General features: G+C 50.9%; 1 protein-coding gene across 2 annotated transcripts in view; it reads left to right on the top strand.

Annotated features, from left to right (window-relative positions):
- Window positions 1–14,105, top strand: part of NSMF (NMDA receptor synaptonuclear signaling and neuronal migration factor) — a 42,321-nt gene extending 28,216 nt beyond the window's left edge. For both annotated transcript variants that reach the window (XM_056505349.1, XM_056505348.1), the window contains 8 exons: window positions 1,608–1,729; window positions 2,574–2,657; window positions 3,606–3,639; window positions 4,143–4,213; window positions 5,230–5,309; window positions 6,885–6,987; window positions 7,246–7,321; window positions 9,054–14,105. In XM_056505349.1, coding sequence (XP_056361324.1) covers window positions 1,608–1,729; window positions 2,574–2,657; window positions 3,606–3,639; window positions 4,143–4,213; window positions 5,230–5,309; window positions 6,885–6,987; window positions 7,246–7,321; window positions 9,054–9,151 — 668 coding nt within the window. In that variant the 3' untranslated portion in view covers window positions 9,152–14,105. The remainder of the gene's footprint in view (window positions 1–1,607; window positions 1,730–2,573; window positions 2,658–3,605; window positions 3,640–4,142; window positions 4,214–5,229; window positions 5,310–6,884; window positions 6,988–7,245; window positions 7,322–9,053) is intronic.
- The last annotated feature ends 4,349 nt before the right edge of the window (window positions 14,106–18,454 follow it).

Genomic DNA, 18,454 nt, shown 5'->3' with positions numbered 1-18,454 from the left:
AGCTTCCTCCTGTGGGCAAACCCTCCAGCAATTGCTGACTGGAGTCCCACTGGAGTAACTCCTCTGTGCCCTTCTGTCCTGTCTGTGATCCTTTTTAGTTTCCTGAGATCGGAGCAGGTAACGCTCCAGGTGTATGTACCTGTTCATCTGTGTGTACCTGTATTTATTTGTAGAGCACCACTCATCCAACCTCAGGTTATTGAGCAGTTGCCAAAGGGTACCCAGTGGTACAGCTTTCTTACAGCCCTCTGTTGCCATCATCCCTTATCCTCTTGGCACCAAAACAACCTCTCTGGAAGCTCACCAGTCCAAGGCTGCCTTTACCATAGTGGGGCTAACATGGCTTCCCATGCAGGAGCCCCTTCTGAGCTCTTTCCTAGCCTGGAATAGCTCAAGAACACAGCTGAGGAGATGGAGCTTTGATTTCCTGCACAGGTGATAGCTTGGGGCAATCTGATCTTCATTTGGGCTGCCAGGAATCCCTCTGGGAATCCCCAGTAAAGCTGCCATGTTCTGCTTGAGGGGTCTCAGATGCTGTTGTGTTCATTTACAGGAAGGAATGCCAGCATCTTCCCACTGTGTTCTTGTAAAGGGAATGGCTGTTTTACACAGATTTTATTGCAAGCCTGTAGGCAGGAGCTTGGTGGATATGAGTTTGCCCATGTTGAAGGGAATTTCACTAATGAAATGACCTGATCTACCAGGTAAGCATGAGATCTGGCCCTGCTAGGTGTAGAAGAGCCAGCTTGCAGGGGGAGGTGTATGAAAGGCCAGGTTCAAAACATGACCCTGTTGTTTGGCAGTCTGACTCCTCCCTGCTCCCTCAGCTGCCCAGAGTGGATGGAACAGCCATGGAACAGCCATGGAACAGCCATGGAACAGCTGTGGTTCACACAGGCTCCAGGCACTGCCCAGCGACACTCGGACATCCCCAAAGGCACAAACAGTGGCACCTCGGTTCTCTTTCCTCAGTCCAGCAACCATCTCTGTTTTTAACCTTTAATGGTCAATTATATTCCTTCCAGATGTTTTTTTCCCCAGGAGGCATTGAAGGCCAACAGGTAAGGTCGATTTGAAGAGCAAGTTCAAGTCTACTGTTGCAATATGACTGTGTTTGTTGCAGCTGTCCTCACGCACGCTCTAAGACTTCTCTGCCAGGATCAGTCTGACCAACAAGGCAGATTTTCTTTTTAATCCTTCAAAAGATGTAGTCAGAGCAGTAATTACTACAAGGAGACCAGCTTTGAAGTCTTTGGACTTTTGCTTATCAGCCTGGCAGTGCTGAAGTGTAGAGTCTGTCTGTGTTCTGTCTCCTTCCCCATTTCTGGAGTGACAGGGTGACTGTTGTGACTTAGCATTTGAAAACCAAGCTTGGTGACTGCAAGAGTGATGAAGCTCTGTGACACGTGGTGTGAGCTCTCTGTGCACTCTTCATTTGTTACATGTTTGTCTGTTTGAATTCACCAGCCCCAGCGTGGTGTCTGTCACTCTGTGGGTGACAAGAGGGCACGAGTGTCGTGGCACCTCCTGTGAGGAAGCTGCCAAGGCAGGGCAGAGTGGGGAAGGCTGTTCTGCCCTTGTAATAAATGCTCCCTGTGTTCTGGCAGGCCATGACCTTCAGGATTCCTGTGGGACTCTGGATGGTGACTTTGACTTGAACTGGGAAGCAGAAAAGGAACTTGAAGCCATGGCATGTGACGGAGAAGACTTTATTCCACCAAAAATAATGGTGAGAGCTTCCAGCTTATGCTCTGCCTGTCCTTTCAGTGCTGCTGAGTTCAGGATCTTCATGGGAAGTCTGTTGTACAGGCACTGCCTCAGGTGTCTGTGAGGGTCACTCAGAGGTGAAACAAGACATGACATGGGTTTGGATCTGTTATTACTGGGGTAATGTGTTGAAAGAAAACTAGAAGGAGGGATCTGTAGTCCAAATCTGAGCAGGACTGACACCAACAGAACCTAGTCAGCCTGAGGTTTGTTAACCCTGAAAATAGACCTGAGCACCACTGCCAGCTCTGCTCCCACAGTGAGGAACTGAGGGGCCTGGAATTACAGCAGTTCAGAGCTCTGGTGCTGCTGGAGCCAGCTGAGGCTTCAGCCAGAGCTGTCAGGCACTGTCTGACACCTGCAGCCTGTGCCTGGTGCAGTGCCAGCCCTTGGCTGGAGCCTGTGCAGGTGCCACCAGACACTGACCACTCCCTACAGCCAAAAGGAGGTTTTGCAGGAGTGATCCTTGCTGGGATACAGCCACCCATGGTGGTGCACGAGCTGCTCCGTCCTCTGTGCACCCCAGTCTCCCCTTTCCAGGCTGTTCTGGGCCCAGTGCAGCCTGAGGGCAGAGCTGTGTGCTCATGTGTTGGGGGTCAAGGAGATGGTGACACTCAGGGCACTTGGCAGGCCTGGGGTGCTCTGGGCTGGAAACTTCCCATGGGGATGTGGGTGGACTGGATTGGCTGCTACCTCGAGTAACACCAGAGAACAGCAGTACAGGGCACTGTTTTATGGCCTTTGTGCTTCTGTCCAGACTCTACTGCCTTCTCCTCATGCTGTTGCACCTTTTTTCCCCTTTGCAGCTCATTTCTTCCAAGGTGCCCAAAGCAGAGTATGTCCCCACAATTATCCGCAGGGACGACCCCTCCATCATCCCCATCCTCTATGTAAGTAAATCACTTCTGCTGTGGCTGAGAGCAGGAGCCATACAGAGACTTTTCTGTTTCCCTAGTTCCTGTTAGGGTGACTCCAAAATGCTGATGTGATTTGGAAAAGCTGTCAGGAAGGAGCTTGGGGGTGTGTTGAGCCCAGCTTTGTGGGGGCTCAGGTCTGGGTGGAGCAGTCAGGTGGGTGGAAATGGCACACATGGGCTCTGGGCCCTGCAGCCCAGCCAAGCTGCATAGGAGGATTTTCAAGGGAAGGCAGGGCAGGCATTGCCAGGCTTAGGGCTCCTCCTCTTGCTCATCCCTGGGATAAGCAGCACCTCAGAGCTGAGCAGTGAACCACCAGCCCCATCACCCCACGTGCAGTCATTAATTGAACTCTGACTTTTCACTGGCAGTCTGGCCTGAGCAGGTGTCTGAAGCAGCACTGAGGAGTCATGGGGATCTTTTTCCTAATCACTGAATTTGGAAGGGAAGGTGAGAGCCCAGCAAGGCCAGTGTCAGTGTGCAGCAGGCAGTGCTGCTGGCCTTAGCCTTGCTGCTCTTGCAGGGCTGTTCAGCTGTCCTGCTGACCCTGCTGTGGCAGAGGCAGCTGTGCTGGGAGTGCAGCTGTTTGTCAGCCAGCTTGGGCAGGGTAAAGCCAGAGAGTGGCTGCAGAACTTGGGCCAAGTTGGCATTGCTGATGTTGGCTGTTTCTGAGGGACAGTCTGTGCTTTGGATGTGTGTGCCCATTCAGCTTCAAGCCTTCAGGTGGATTTGATCTTCATGGACTGTTCAGTCTTCAGCTTCTGTGCTGAAATGTGATTTAGGGTGAGGGTTACTGCTGCTGTGACCAGCAGCCATCAGTTGGTGTAAATGTGCTGTTAAAGCATCCTTGGAATGGGGTTGTGTGGTTATTAGGGAGCTGCTGGAGTGACAGTGAACCTTAATGTGTCTTCTCTTGGTTTCCAGGACCATGAACACGCCACCTTTGATGACATCCTGGGTATGTCAGTGTTACCTCCTTTTATCTCTGCCCATTGCAAATGTAACCATCAGTATTTAAGTCACTCAGCTGCCACTCACAGAGGTGTCTTTGTCACCCCAGTGACCCCTGCCAGTCAGTCAGCTGCTCTTGGATGTGCTGCTGTAATAAACATTCCCTTCTGTGGCTGTTTTCTGTGCTGAACTCATGGATTGTGGCAGGGAAGCTGAGGCCAGGGCAGCAGGGGGCTGCTCATTGTACCTGTGGTGGGGAGGGGAGCAGTGACAGGGCCAGGAGGGCTGGGGCTGCTCTGGAGCTGTGGTCACTGCAGGGCAGTGGCTGGTGCTGTTCCATCCCTCCTCTGCCCTGTCACCTGCTGACATTTCCTGCTCCCCACAGCATCTTTGGCATGTACTGGGGCCCCCTGCCAGCTCATCTTCCTGCCCTCAGGAATAAGTGTAAAGAAATAAGATTAATTTTGAGCTTTGTCTATGGTTCATCTTTTCCAATTTCTTTTCCCCCAGAGGAAATAGAGAAGAAACTTAACATTTATCGGAAAGGCTGCAAAATCTGGAAGATGCTGATATTTTGCCAGGTACATGAAAGTTGTTAAGCACTTGGGTAAAATGTTACAAATTTGTCTTTTTCTATGGGGAAAATGACGTAGAGGAACCAATATTCCAAAGTCAGCTTGCATTCAAGTCACTGCCAAGGCACAGATTTCACTTCCCATTTCCCAGACATGGAGCAGTCTCACGTTGCTGTGACAGCAGGAAATCAAATCTGATTTAGTGAGGCCAAGTCAAGAGCTGGACTGATTCTCTCAAGGAACCCCAGTTAAACCAGCACTGACCTAGAAAGGATTCCAGAGACAACAAGCCCTTGCAGTGTCATAGTTCTGGTTTCCATCCAGCTTCAGTGTGACAGTGACAGTGGTGTGTCTGGCAGATGGCTCAGCTGGGCCAGAGGATGCAGGAGAAGGGTCAGGCTGGAGCTGTGCTGGGGCAGGTGCAGGCCCTGCTGGACTGGGGGGTTGCTGGGGATTTCCTTCCCAAGTTTGCTGTTCCTCCTGGTGGTCACCTGTGGACTTCTGGGCAGCTGTGCCTGAAAAGGGAGGGAGGTGACCTGACTTAACTCCCTCCATGTGCCCAGTGCTGAGAGGAGCAGCTTTGCTGCACTCTGACCTGGACATTGTGGCTTTTAATGTTCCTGGTGTTGTGTCAATCTGTTCATGCCTCCTGTGCCCAGGTCCAGCTCCTCTGCAGTGCAGCCCTTGCCTGCTGTCCCTGCTGTGCTCAGCTTCTCTTCTGCCCACCCCCAGCACCCCCAGGTGACAGGGACTTTCTTGTCTTCCTGTTACTCTCCAGCCACCCACAATGGCGTTTTTTATCCATTATTGTGCCTTTCTTAGAGTGATGTGGGCACAGAGCAGCAAAACCCAGGGAATGCAGCCCCCAGCCCTCTGCCCCTGTGGATGTGCCTGCAGTGCAGGGCTGCCCTGCTCCCTTGTGGCACTTCTGGGAATGGCTGGGCAGGACAGAAACACATCCAGGCTTTGTTTCCTCGGGGCCTGTGCACATGGGTTTCCATCTGTCCCTCTGTCTCTTGCAGGGAGGCCCTGGGCACTTATACTTGTTAAAGAACAAAGTCGCCACTTTCGCCAAAGTGGAGAAGGAGGAAGATCTGATCCTGTGAGTGGCTGTGTTGTGTTCTGGGTTTGCATGGCATTTCCTGCTGGGTTTGCTCAATGTTTGCAGCTCATGGTGGAGCAGGAGAAGTGAGGGGAGCTGGGGTGACTTGGTCAGGGGGTGAGGAGGCTGAGGAGGCACTGAACAGCAGCTCACAGCTCACTCAGGGGTAACAGCAGAGGTGGCAGAGCTGAGCTTGTCCCTTGAGTGCTGCAGCCCTGTCACCAGGAGATTTATACTTCTATCTGTTTGTGTCTGTGTGGATAAAGACTGTCAAAAGAGGAGGAAAAAAGAGGATATTTCTTGTACTGAAAACAGCTTTGCTGACCAGAAGTGAGAACAGTGCACCCCGAGCCTCTGGTGCTGTGATACCATTGCTAAGCTGTGACTGTGGCAGAAATCCAGAGTGTTCCCCCACAGCTGACACTGGCCAAGGGGAAATGGAATTTGTCTCTGCAAAGCCTGCTCAAAGTCCAGCCTGTTACTGAGGAGGCTTTTCACTAACATGCCAGCCTTCAGCTGGGAGTGCTGAGCAGTTCTGCTGCTCCTTGCAGAGAGTAGAGCTTTGCCTGTTTTGCTGCCTACTCACTTGTGCTGGCTCAAACTTGCTTGGCTAACAGTGCCTGGCTGTGGGGGAGAGGATGTACACCAACCTGCTCCTACACAACTTTTTGTTGGCATGAGAACTGAGTATTAAAATCAACATCTGCTCAGCAATCTCATGCCCTGGCACAAACACTGGCTGTGGAATTCTGCAGCACGTGTGCACATCCACTGATTCTGAGCACATCCCAGGCATGGCTGCTCCCAGGCTGATAAATCAGGGATCTGCAGACAGCTGTAAACACACAGCTGAAAGTTTGGGAGCTTGGGAGTGAATGTCTCCAGTTCCAGCTTGAGTGTTCCTGGGAGGCAGTGCTGAGGAAAGCTGAGGCTGCAGTCTGGTTGGAACACCCATGGAGGAATTTTTGGGCTTTAGAGCCTCCCAAAAATCTGCTCCAGCCCTCTGCCCAGGGGAGGGGATCGTGTTTCACATCCAAGTGCCTCCTCACAGTCTCCACACATCAAGAGGGGGTGACTGTGAGCAGCACCAAGCACAGGCTGACATGGCTGGGCTGTGTTGTCTCACTCAGAACAATCTCTCCAGCTGTTCCCTGCTGATTTCATGCCCTGGAAATGAACCAGGGCACTGAGAACCCTCGTGTTCAGAAAGGGCAATTGTTGATAGAAATGGGAGAGAGGAAGCTGGAGGGGATGCTTGGTAAAACAGTCACTGCAGAAGCACTCCTGGGGGACTTTGCTCCTTTCTCCTCACCCTGGAGCTCCCTGGGCTCCATGAGCTGCTCCTCCTTGTCTGCCACATGACTTGGACCTGCTCCTCAGGCCCTGCCTCTGCCCCTGTTCTTTCTTGTCTGAGATCCAGTGGTTCTTCCTGAGCAGTTTCCTGCCCAGGCTGCAAACCCTGGGCCCTGTGTGAATGCTGTGTGTACACATCCTGGACATTAATATTTCCTATGAGGAGAGATTTTTCTTTTTTTAATTTTTTTTTTTTTTAATGATGTGTTCTGTTTTTTCCAGCTTCTGGAAGAGGTTGAGCCGGCTGATGAGTAAAGTCAATCCTGAACCAAATATCATCCACATCATGGGCTGCTATGTTCTTGGAAACCCCAATGGGGAGAAGGTAGGACCTGTGGGTCACCCCTGGAATGTCTGCTGGCCTCAGGGAGGCCAGAGTCACACTGGGAGCTCTAAACCTGCCTCTTCTGCTGGGTGGGAACGTGCTGCTGTTCTGTGCAGTACTTGGTTTATTTATTTACTGGTGAGATAGATGTTTTAAAGGACGTGGGTGGAAAGTTTTCCAGAACAAAGATGGGCAGTTCTGGGTGCTCAGGAGTCAGTCATTGTTTTCACTGTTAACTCTGATATGTTTTCTTTTCAGCTATTTCAGAATCTGAAAAACTTAATGAATCCTTATAGGGTTGCCTTTGAGTCTCCACTTGAACTATCAGCTCAAGGTAATTTATTTCCTGTACAGAAATGCAAACACACACCTTGCTAACCTGTCTGCCTCCTTCAGGGGGCATCTTCATCAAAAAGCAGTTTTGACTTTCTTAAGTCCTGCCATGGTCTTTGTTTAGCTTGTAACCACCTTGTGTGGCTCAGCTGCTGCTCCTGCCTTTCCCCTTGCAGCTCCTGCCTGTGTTCACATTTCAGATGCCCTGTTTGTTGTGCCTGAGGCTGCAGAGGCCTCTCCCAGGACCCTGGCAATGCAAGAGGAGACAGCTTTCCAGGCTGAGACAGGAGAATCCATCATTATTAGGGCATCATTATTAATCCATCATTATGTGGGGGAAATGCACATGGAGCAGAACCTTTTCTGTTGCCAGGTGTGCTGGGGTCTCTTCTCCAGAGCTCAAACCACTGGCACCAAGGTGAATTGTGTGAATAAGCAGCTGGGATATGGCCCATCAGAGCCATTCTACAGCTCAGCCTGCTTGCCCTTTTCCCTTTTTTGTTTCCTGTAGTTCAGATATTTCAAGAAGCTACAGGATTTTTCCTGTTTGCTGGTCAATGTCAGTAATTCACAGTGCAAGTTTCAAGTGACAGATTCTGAATTTGCCTGTGTTCTTTTATCTCTGCTGTAGTTCTTGGCAGATAAAACCATGCAGGATCCAGCTGTAGGCATTTCTCTGCTGCCCCCAGCTCTGGTCTCAGCATTGCTGGGTTTTTCTTACCTCCCTTCACCCTCAGGAATGTGCAGGAGTTGAGCACATTGGTGCTCAGCTGTGCAGAGTTCACAGAATCCCAGTCTCAGATTGGTTTGGGTTGGGAAGGACCTTGAGGATCACCCAGTTCCAGCCCCTCCATGGGCAGGGACCTCCCCTAGCCCAGGCTGTTCAGTCTGTGTGATCAGTTCAGCTGTGCCTGCACAGGCCCCAGAGCAAACACACTCAGATGTGAGTGTGACATCACTGAGGGATGTCCAGGAGCAGCTGCAGGGAATTGCTGGGTTTGTGGCAGCTCAGCAGCCAGCAGTGAGTTCTGTGTGCAGGCATTAAAGCAGCTGAGCTGAAGAATACGTCTGAATTTATCCCTTTGATCAGTCTGGGACGTACTAAGAGTGTACCCTTGTAATCCTTTGCAAAGTCATCTAAAACTAATCTTAATCAGGCCTCACAAGTGAAAATCCCCTCTTGGAGCCCTGTCTCAGTGCAGGGTTGTTTGCCCTTGTGTTTTTCCTGCACCTCCTGGCTGCCTGTGAGACCCCCTTCAGTCAGAGGGGTGGGGGGCACAGCTGGCACTGGTGTGTGCTGGGAGCACAGACAGGAGCAGGACAGGGATGGCCTGGCCATTTACAAAAAAAACCATGCATTTTTCAATTTGAATTTTCAGTGTTAATTATTTCTAGTATTTCTTTACAAGGAGTTAACTCTTGGTTTACAGCCTCTGAAGTCCCTGTGCCTCACACAGGCTGATCTCTCCAGCCCCCAACTCCCCTCAGCACTCAGAGCAGAGAGGTCAAAGTCTGGAGACAGACTTTGTGCTGAGTTCCTGCCCCTGGGGACAAACCCTGCCAAGGGATTACAGGGAGCTGTTCATGGTTGAGGAGATCTAAAAAGATGTTTGGTCCTCACGGGCCCCTCCACGTGCTCAGTGTCAGTGTCAGGCTGGGCTTGTGCTGCTGTGTCCTGTCCCCTCTCCCTGCTGCTCCTTTCAGGGTGTGACCTCTGCCTGTTTCACTTCTAGGTAAGCAAATGATTGAAACTTACTTTGACTTCCGCCTTTACCGCCTCTGGAAGACGCGCCAGCACTCCAAGCTCCTGGATTACGATGACATTTTATGAGCTGGAGAAGACTTTGCAAGAGGAAGCTCATCACCAGTGTCCAAGAAGTCATGCTTTATTGCAGAGAGACTTTTTTATTGGCACAGGGAGCCCTTCACAGCCCTACAGGAGGCAGCAGTGCTAAAGGGAGGGAAGGAGGAGCCTCGGGAGGAGAAGTGTCCTGGGCCAGGAGAGACTGGAGGGGAGGGGGTGACAGTGACAGTGACACCGCGCTGGCCTCGCTCCGAGCCGGGGGCCTCAGGAGGAGCTGTGTGAAACCAGGACAGGATGGAGTTCCTGGCAGAACTGAGCTGCTTTGGGTCAGAATGGGCCAGATTTGATTCCAGGTCCTTTTAAAGACTTTTGAAGCTCAGGTTTTCTTACAAAAAATACACAAACCCAGTTAACCCATGCACTACAGTGAAGAAGTCACCAGAGCACAGAGGGAGCAGGGGGTTGTCCTGGTGGGACTTTCTGTGCTGGGAGTCCTGGAGAGCAAGGACTGCTACACCTACTCCTGCAAGCTTAGAGCAAGATCATCCCTTTTCCATGTGAATATATACTGGGATATAGAACTGAAATCTTCTTTTTTTGTTTGTTTTGTTTAATAGAAAATAAGTGCAATTTTTATAGCGAGGGAGGGGTAAAATCCCTCCTGATATTTAATTAGTTAAAAATAACACACCATAACCAATAGATGAGGTATTTTTGGTCTGCTTGAAAATATATTCAGAATGGTAATATATCTTCTGTAGACATATTTAATCACCAGCAAACATGGTTTTAACATAAGTTAGCAGACCCTGCATGTCTGCTGCATTGGTTTGGTTCCTTTCAGAGTAGCTGTGCTGCACTACCTGTACGTGCTCTCACGAATGTATAGTTCTCCTCCAGTTAGCCACAAGTTCATTACTTTCTATTTTGCTGCTTGCAAAACTATGGAACTTTAGTTTTGCTGAAATACTTTAGGTTAGAAACACGGGACCTGGCTGGGGAGCCTCCGCCAGGCTCGCTTTGGTATAAAAATTAATTAGAAATTAATAGCCATGGTAATTAATTGTTGATGCCAGTGTCTTGCTGTGTGTTGGGAGAGGAGCTCTCTGCCTGTGTGGAGACCCCTCTGAGGGGGCCAAGCACTGAGGCATTTGGGAGAAATGCTTCTGGAGTGGCACAGCACAGGCTTGGAGCATGAGTTTGGCTCTTCTCTGTTCACTTGGTTGCCAGTTGTTTGTGCATAACCCACCCCTTCTCCCCTGACCTGGTTCTTGGTCTGAGCTGCTCAGCCCCTTCCTGTGTAGGACAGAGAAAACCCTGAGCTCTGTCAGAGCAGCCTGAGAGCCCAGGTCTGTACTTGGTATTTAATGGTATCTTTTGGAATCTATTTATTTTTGTTTGGTTTGGTAAGGGGGTGCTTTTTCAATTTTGGGGATGGGGCTTATTTCACATTCTGCTGTCCTTTCAGAGGACAGATAGTACTTAGAGTCTGTGTAGGTCACTGGCAATTCTGGGAGGTTACACAAGTTATTTCTTTTACAAGCAAAGGAAGTAACAGGGAAGAATTACCTTATTTTCCTGGTATCTCAATTTTGTTGATTGTGAAGTGAAGGCAAATACATGTACAAATCTTCTTTTAACTACTTACAAAGAGAACTTGGTGTTCTGATCTGTAGAGTCCTCCTTCCCCTGTGCCATACCTGTGGTTGTGATTTTGGGGAGCAGGCCCCTGGCTAGAACTGCTGAACCCTTTACATTTAGAGCAGTTTTATAGCAAAACTTTTGAAGAAATAATGTACATACAGCAAGGAGAGGAATAGGTGGAGAGAGATAAAGTCACTGAAAGCCACACAGACAGGTGTGGGCTGTTGCCTCCCCCAGGCTGGGAGCTTTGGTAGCCACATCTCATCCCTGGACTCAGTCAGGTTTGCCAGACTTACAGTGAAGGGGAGAGCAGGCACCAGTCTGTAGCTTTTGGAAAAAAATGTCAGAAATAAAAGAAAAAGAGCCCCAGATTTATGCCAATTACTGTTTAGCATTGGAGCTTCCACCAGCTCTGCAGTGAGAAGTGGGAGCCAGAGGTGCAGTGAAAGCACAAAGTCATGTTATCTGGAGAAGGAAATGATTGTGGGAGGATTGAAATGCTGACACAAAACTCTCCCCCTTTCTTTCACCTCCTAACTGGAGACAGGCAAGCTGTTCTTCCTTTCTCAAATCCCAATTCAGTGAACTTGGTAGCATGAATGTAGCATTGTGGAACTATTGAAAATCTTATTTAACCCCCAAAGGGCCCATTTATGTATCCACTTGAGTGATTTCTCTGTAGAACTGTTGTATATCCTCACTGACCACTTGTAGTACTTGGGGTGCAAAGTAGAAGGTAGATTTTACAGTAATTTCTGTCTTGGAATGGACTATGGACTGTTCTCCTGGTGCAGTTTATGGGATATGACAACTGATGAATGCATTTCCCTCCAAAGATCTATATTCCTCATAGCTTGTGGTGTTTATAACATGAACATATTTTTTCCTTTGTAGCATTCATTTGCCTATAGAGATGAAATTCTCTCAGAGCTGTGACTGGAATAGAGTTGTGATGTTTGATGTCCTGTGTGTGGCAGTGTGCTTGGAGTTAACCACTGGTGACAGGAAAACACTTTTATTCCCCCTTTTTCCTGCTGGGGTTTTTCAGGTGGCTGCTGGAGAAGGAGGGGGTCAGCAGAGGCAAATAAAAACTGTCATTATTAAAAGTTCAGAAGTGAAAATAGAGCCTGGAACTTCCTCAGTCAGAGCAGGCTGTAAAGGATGAGCCCAGCCTGGTCCCAGCCAGGACAGCCCCATGCCCTGTGCCCCTGCAGCATCCCTGGAGCTTCTGGGGCTCCCTCAGTCCCTGCCCAGGGCAGCTGGGCACACAGACAATCCTCATCCCCCTCCTGCCTGTTCCTGCAGCTCTCAGCACCTGCTCTGGGGTGTGTCTGAGCCAGTTCTGTCCTGTGCAGTTCGTGTGCTGGGCTGGGTGAGCAGGGAGCAGCTCCATCCCCTCTGCCCTGTTCCACCCAGGAGCTGCTGCTGCTGCTGCCCTGGGCTCTGCAGCTGCTTTAGAGGGCAGGACTGGGACACCTGAGGAGGAGCAGGTTAAACCCAGATGCTGAACTGTGTGCCAGCCCTGGCTGTTCACCAGGCACAGGTGGGGGTTTGTTGGAGGTGGTGGTGGATGTGACCGCCAGCCTTTGCCTGGGTAAATGTGTTATCACACCTGTTAAACGTGAGAAATGTGTTTTGGCCTGGGCTGGCAGTGTCACCTCCAGGAAGGCCTGACTGTCCCAGCCCTGCTCCTCAGCCTGGCTCACAGCTGGGAGTGGCCCTGGGCATGTTCACTCAGCTGGAGAGGCCTGGGGGGTCACAGGCTCTGTGGGTGTTTCACTTTCTGAGAGGCTTTTCTCTTTTCCTCTTGTTTGACTGGGAAGGAAAAGGAAGAAGAAAATTCAAGTTATCCATGTGGTGTAGAGACAGAAACAGATAAAGCTTTTTGCACTTCTGCTCATGCTGCAGCCACCAGCTTCCCTCTGCAGCACTCCAGGCCTGGGGTGGGAAACACGAATTCCCAGATAATCCCTTCCTGTGTTAAAAAAACAAAAGCAGAAAAATCCTTTCCAGCCAGATCATCCTTCCTGTGTGAGACTCTGGAGCCACCAGAGCCAGTGGAGTGGCTCAGCTCTGTGCAGGGAACTCCAGGAAGGAATTTATTCTTCATTCCTCAGCCTGGAGCTCAGCACAGGGTTCCTGCTCCCAGGGGTGTGTCCATGTGCTGCCCTGTCCTCACCCAGGCCTGTCCCAGCTCTGGGGGTTGCTCTTGCAGAAGTGGGAGGCTGGATGTGTCCGGCTGCACTCCTGGCACGGATCCACCCACAGACAGCTCCTGCCTTCTGCCCTGTGCCTGTTCCTGTTCCCAGGCTCTGCTGGCAGGGCTGCTCTGCACCCTCAGCAGCACAAGTGGGGTTGGCTGAAGGAATGGAAAATGCTGGTTATAAGCAGCCAGCCTGGATCTGGGAATGGGAGCATCTCCTTAATCCCAGCCTGTTCTTAATCCCACTGGAGGTGGAGTGGCAGGGCTCACTCTGCTCCCTTGGTCTGAGTGTGAACATTCAGCTCCTCACAAGCCAGCTGGAGTCACACTTGGTTATTATTAATGTCTTAGTCCAAGATAAGTTATGTTACTGATGAGTGAGAAAATCCTTCCAGGGCCCTTTCAATTGGCACCTGCTCTCAGAACCCTCCAGCAGAGATGTGCTGGGCTGTGTCCTCCTTCTTGGGGAACTGGGCCCCACTGCCCATTACCTGTGCCCAGGTAAAGCTCAGCTCAGGTTGAGCTGAGCTGCTCTGTGCTCTGGGTTTTGCTGTGCCAGTCCCTGGAGCTGGGGACAGCCCTTCCCGAGGATCCCAGTGTCCTCCCAAGGGCTATTGAGTGGTGATACATTTTCCATGTCATCTGTAAAGACTCTGTGATCCTGTATTTTGTACCACTGACCACAGCCTCTCCCTGGCTTTCTGCATCTTCCATGGAAGTGTTTTTTAATTCTCATTCTGGAAACACAAGCCAAAGTCAACTGGAAACTGTTACTGGCAAGTCAGCCTGTTACTGATCTCCTCTGTGGGAGCTGAGGGAGTAAATGGGTGGTTTAATGGCCATGGCCCTGATTGGGATCATTGTTATTCCCAGGTGATCCTGCTGTGTCATTGGCACAGTTAATAGTAGATAACCTCTTGCTGGGGCAGTGCATGATCTATCAGAGCACCAGGAACCAGCAGCAGCTTTGGTTCAGAAATAACTTCAGCCCAATTTACTGCCAGTGTGAGAAATGTAAAGACTGAAAGGAATAAACATTATGGACATTAAATGTAAAGAATCTGTCTGAAGAGAAACTACATTGCTTTTTTTCCATAAATGTTTAGTAAATATTAAAGAACTAATGCAACCTAATACTTTTTTTCACAGTATTGTATTGCTTTTAGAGTATCCATAAAAGTGGCACAGATAAGGCCTGTCACAGGTTGTTGCCTGTATTCCGAGAATGGGGATAATGACTCAGTTCATCAGACATTCCAGGCTAACTTATCTCGGCATCCCAGTGGCCTGGTGACAATCACAGCAGAGTGTCCTATAAACCTTCAGCTGGAGGAACCTCTCCACCTGCATGCTGAGCTGGGAGAGACCCCCAAGCACCTGATGGAGCCACGTGCTGGTCCCGTGTCCCAAATGCTGGTCCCATGTCCTGGGGTGGCCCCTGCTGTGCTTTTCCCATCTCTACAGCCACTCCCTCGGGCACAGCCCCTGCCCTGCTCCCCTCTCTCCTCCAGGGTCTGCAGGGATGTGTTGGGTTGTACCTGGGGAATGTTTCTCACCTGGTGACTGAGCTGCTGCTGAGGCTGTGGACTGGTCACTGCCACTGTGCCCTGGTCTCTGGCTCAGGACCAGCTCAGATGCACGTTGGGTGGATTCAAAAAGCTTGAGTGAAGTGGTGGCTTATGAGATAATTGGTTTCTAATTTGTATTTTTACTGCTAATTCTGCATTATAATAATACAGACACACCTACAAGGTGCTGTAAAGGTGGAACTGGGGCAGAGCTGGGAATTCAAGGACAGGGATCTTTGCCCTTCCCTTTGGAATGCCCTGAAAACCTCAGAGATAAACAGCCAAGTGAGGCCCCTGAGCAGGGATCCTGCTCCCTGCTGTGCCCCTGTGCTCAGACCTGACTTTGCTGGGGGTTCAGGTGGGGGTGGCTGAAGGAACTGAGCAGGTTTGGTGTTCCCCATCCCAGGGAACCAGGCTGGAGTCAGAACCAAATGTGCTGAATAGGCTGTAGCTTTTCTGCTGTGTGTTTCCTGTTGTTCTTTAATAACACTATTCCTGGAACTGGGGTGACTTCAGTTGTGATTACCAAGCAACAACACAACCTTAGCTCTCAAGGGCTGGGAGCCAGTGCCCTTTTGGGATCCTTTTCCTCTCAGAGTTCAGGCACCAGATTTCAATTTTTCATTTCCAGCTCCCTTTGCTTCTGCAGACTGAGGGGACAGCAGCAGCTTTCTGAAAAGAGAACTTGGTGCCTGAGTAGCAAGGAGAAAAGGAAATAGTGAAATGGGTCTGGTTAATGTGGAGAAGGAGAGGTTATGCCCAGTAAAGCCCCTACACTCTGAGATGATTGAGCAAGTTTCTTTCACCCATATGAGAAAAAGAAAGGGAGAAGCCCCAGACCACTTCAGTGGAATTGATCAGTTGACAAACCTTGTGAAGATAAACCACTGCTGACTCTGCTCTCTGTGGAGCTCAGAGGGAGCTGACAGTCTCCTGCTCCTTTCCAAATGCAGCTGCAGTGCAGGGCAGTTGGCAGTGTGGTCCACACAGACCTGCCCAGCACATCTGAGCACCCAGAGCCCTCCTGGCTCTCCCATCCCAGCAGGAAGCTGAAGGCACAGCAGGGGCAGAAGGAGCTGGAAATGCTGGGCCCAAGAGCCCTGGGCTTGGAGAGCCCAACCTGGGGCATGCTGGTTTGGGGCCAAAATGGTCTTGGGGTTAATGGAGAGTTTTGAGAACAAAGACTGTGACCTGCAAGGTCTCAGTGGGCGCTGAGCAGCAGGAAAAGTGAGAAGGAGGTTCCAGTGAGCCCAGCACTCTCTGGGGTTTCTGGCTCCTGCTGCTGGCCAGGAGCTCTCTGCCATCTCTGCTGCCTCAGGTTTCTCTGGGGCTCTGCTGCTTTGTGTGGGACAGCCAGGCCTCGAGTACACAAATGTATCTAGTGCTAAAGACATGATTAATAAAAAGAGATGTTTCTGGGAAAGCTGGTTTTTTTTTCATTTGTTGTTGTTGTTGTTGTCATTCTGTCTGAGTTTATAAACCCAGGAAATGGCACTTGGCAGATGCTGAGGGAAATGGTGTGTGATGAAGGTGTGGTGCAGGTGAGGGACCTACAGGCACTGGGCACCTCTGTATGGCAGCAGCTGAGCACACAGGAGCAGAGCTCCAGAGGAACAAGAGCCCAGGTGCAGCTAAAAGGGGAGGAAAGCAAAAAATCCTGATAATTTACACAAGGGAATCGTCTGAGAGCCACAAATCCAGTCATGGGGATAGGACAGGGATAGCTCAGAGTGATTGAGGTTCCAGCAGCATCTGTGGCTTAGTGAGCATGGGGTGCTAAGGAATTTAGAGCGCATTAGGGATTGTGCCTCTTCCTGGGAGCAAGGCTAATCCCTGAGCACCCTCCCAGACACAGAAACAGAGCCCTGGAGAAATCCAAGGAGGTTAAAGGCCTGGTAATCCCCCCAGGGAAACAGACCGGCTCCAAAACACAGCAAGTCCCCAGGAGGGCGGAAGGCAATGAATGAATTCTGATAAACCACTTTCTCTCCCACGGGCCTGTTTGAGTGAATTGCCAAAGGGAGCAGCCCTGGCTTGAACTCCCAGCTGCAATTTTCTCCTTATCTCCCATGCTGACAGTCACCTGCATGTTCATCTTCTGATAAATGTGGTAACTGCAGCCCCTCAGCACGAAGAGAAACAGGCTGGACAGCTCTGTCATTTGAGTGATTTTTCTTCAGCCCTGGGATATCTCAGCCTCCATTTCTCCATCTTCCCCTTTTGGGGATATTCTCCATGTGCCACCACCCCAGTGAGGTGGGACGTGCCATATTCACCTCAGCTATAATCCCTTACCACCCACAGCACAGCCTTGAGGCACCACTGGTGCCTGGAGGGCCAGAAAGATGATCTTCAATCCTTCATCCTTTATCCTGGAGCCATTCCATATGTCTTGGTTTTAAATCAGCACCATGAGGTACAAAGTCAAATTTGCTGGAGAAGCCCAGTTATACAGGATTATTTTCCCCTATTGCTTCTTCCTTCTCCCTTTGTGCTGTTACACAGTGGGTGATGGACACACACTGGAGTGGGAGCTGTGCAGACGACGGAGTTTAAGGTGAAATCACCGAGTCGAGCTCTGCTCTGTCCCTGTCCCCTCGTCCCCTGGCTGTACTTGGGGCTGCTCCTCACACCCAGCCCCTGCCGTGCTGGATCTGCCACGTCCCCCTGCAGCTCCGCAGCCACATCAGCCCTGTCTGTGCCCAGACTTTGGCACTTTGCATCACTTTGCATCACAGCCTCCCCGTGCTGGCCCGTCATCATCGCACCTGCGTTTTGTAATCGAGCATTCCTCCTAGCGCCAGAACACGAGCGGGATTCCCGGGAGCCTCTTAGCAGGAGCAGCGGGCACTCTGCCGGGGATCAGCTCCAGGGCAGCGCTCGCCAAGTCTCACTGCCCAGCCCTTGACACTTTCACTGACTCAGCCCAGGCTTGGAGCACTTGACAGAAATGATAGAAGGCTCTCAAATCCTGACTGGCAGGGGAGGGGATGAATAATGGCTGGATTTATTGTTTTGTTCTAAAGGCAGGCGGGCATGCAGTAAAACTAGCAGATGTCAGGTTCAATGCCCACAAAGGGAGGCGTTTTCTTTGCGCCAGGTGCAACAAAACTGTGTGGGATTCATTATTTCAGGATTTACGGGCTTTACACAGGCTCAAAAGCCAACCAGACAAGACCACGAAAGAGAAATCCATTGAGATCTCCGAGTACAAAGGCGCATTGTTGGCTCTGGACGTGCCTGAGCCATGAGTCACCAGAGGCGGGGAAATGTCTCTGCCCGCTTGCCCCGCTCTTTATCCTCAGCCCCGGGCAGCCGCTGCGGGCCGGCGAGGGCTGGAGGCAGATGGAGCGTGATGGAGCTGTGCCTCAGGGGGTACGGCAGGTCATGCGTGAGCCTCACATCACCCCGAGTTATTTAAGGTGAAATTATTATTAAGGTTATTTAAGGAGCTGCCTCCTCCTCAGAGCGCCGCGGGGCACGCAGCGCAGCTGGGCACCCGGCACGGGCAATAAAAGCTTTTTCCAGCGGTTTAATTTCCAGGTGTCGTTTGGAGAAGGTGCAAACTCTCTGCTGTGGCTCGGGAGTGCAAAGGTGGGAGCCTTATCAGCAGGAGAGGAGCTGCTCCCCGTAAACACACCTGAGCTTTGGGCACAGCGGGGGCGGCTCCGGGACCTCCCCGAGTCCTGCCCAAAGGTTGTCCCGTGTCACGGCGTGCCGTGTCCCCGCGTGTGCCGGGATCTGGGAGGTGTGGGAAGCGCTGCGCTGCTGTGGTTTCCTGATTGCACACACTTCCCAAAGACACCTGCGGGCGGCTGATAAGAGCCGCTGGCTGGAAATGACGCCGCGGAGGCACTTTTGTGTCAATGAATCACTGAATCGCAGAATAGCTGGGGTTGGAAGGGATTTCTGGAG

The sequence above is a fragment of the Oenanthe melanoleuca genome, chromosome 17, assembly GCF_029582105.1.
Source record: "Oenanthe melanoleuca isolate GR-GAL-2019-014 chromosome 17, OMel1.0, whole genome shotgun sequence".
Taxonomy (NCBI): Eukaryota; Metazoa; Chordata; class Aves; order Passeriformes; family Muscicapidae; genus Oenanthe; species Oenanthe melanoleuca.
This window is presented reverse-complemented; position numbering and strand designations above follow the sequence as displayed.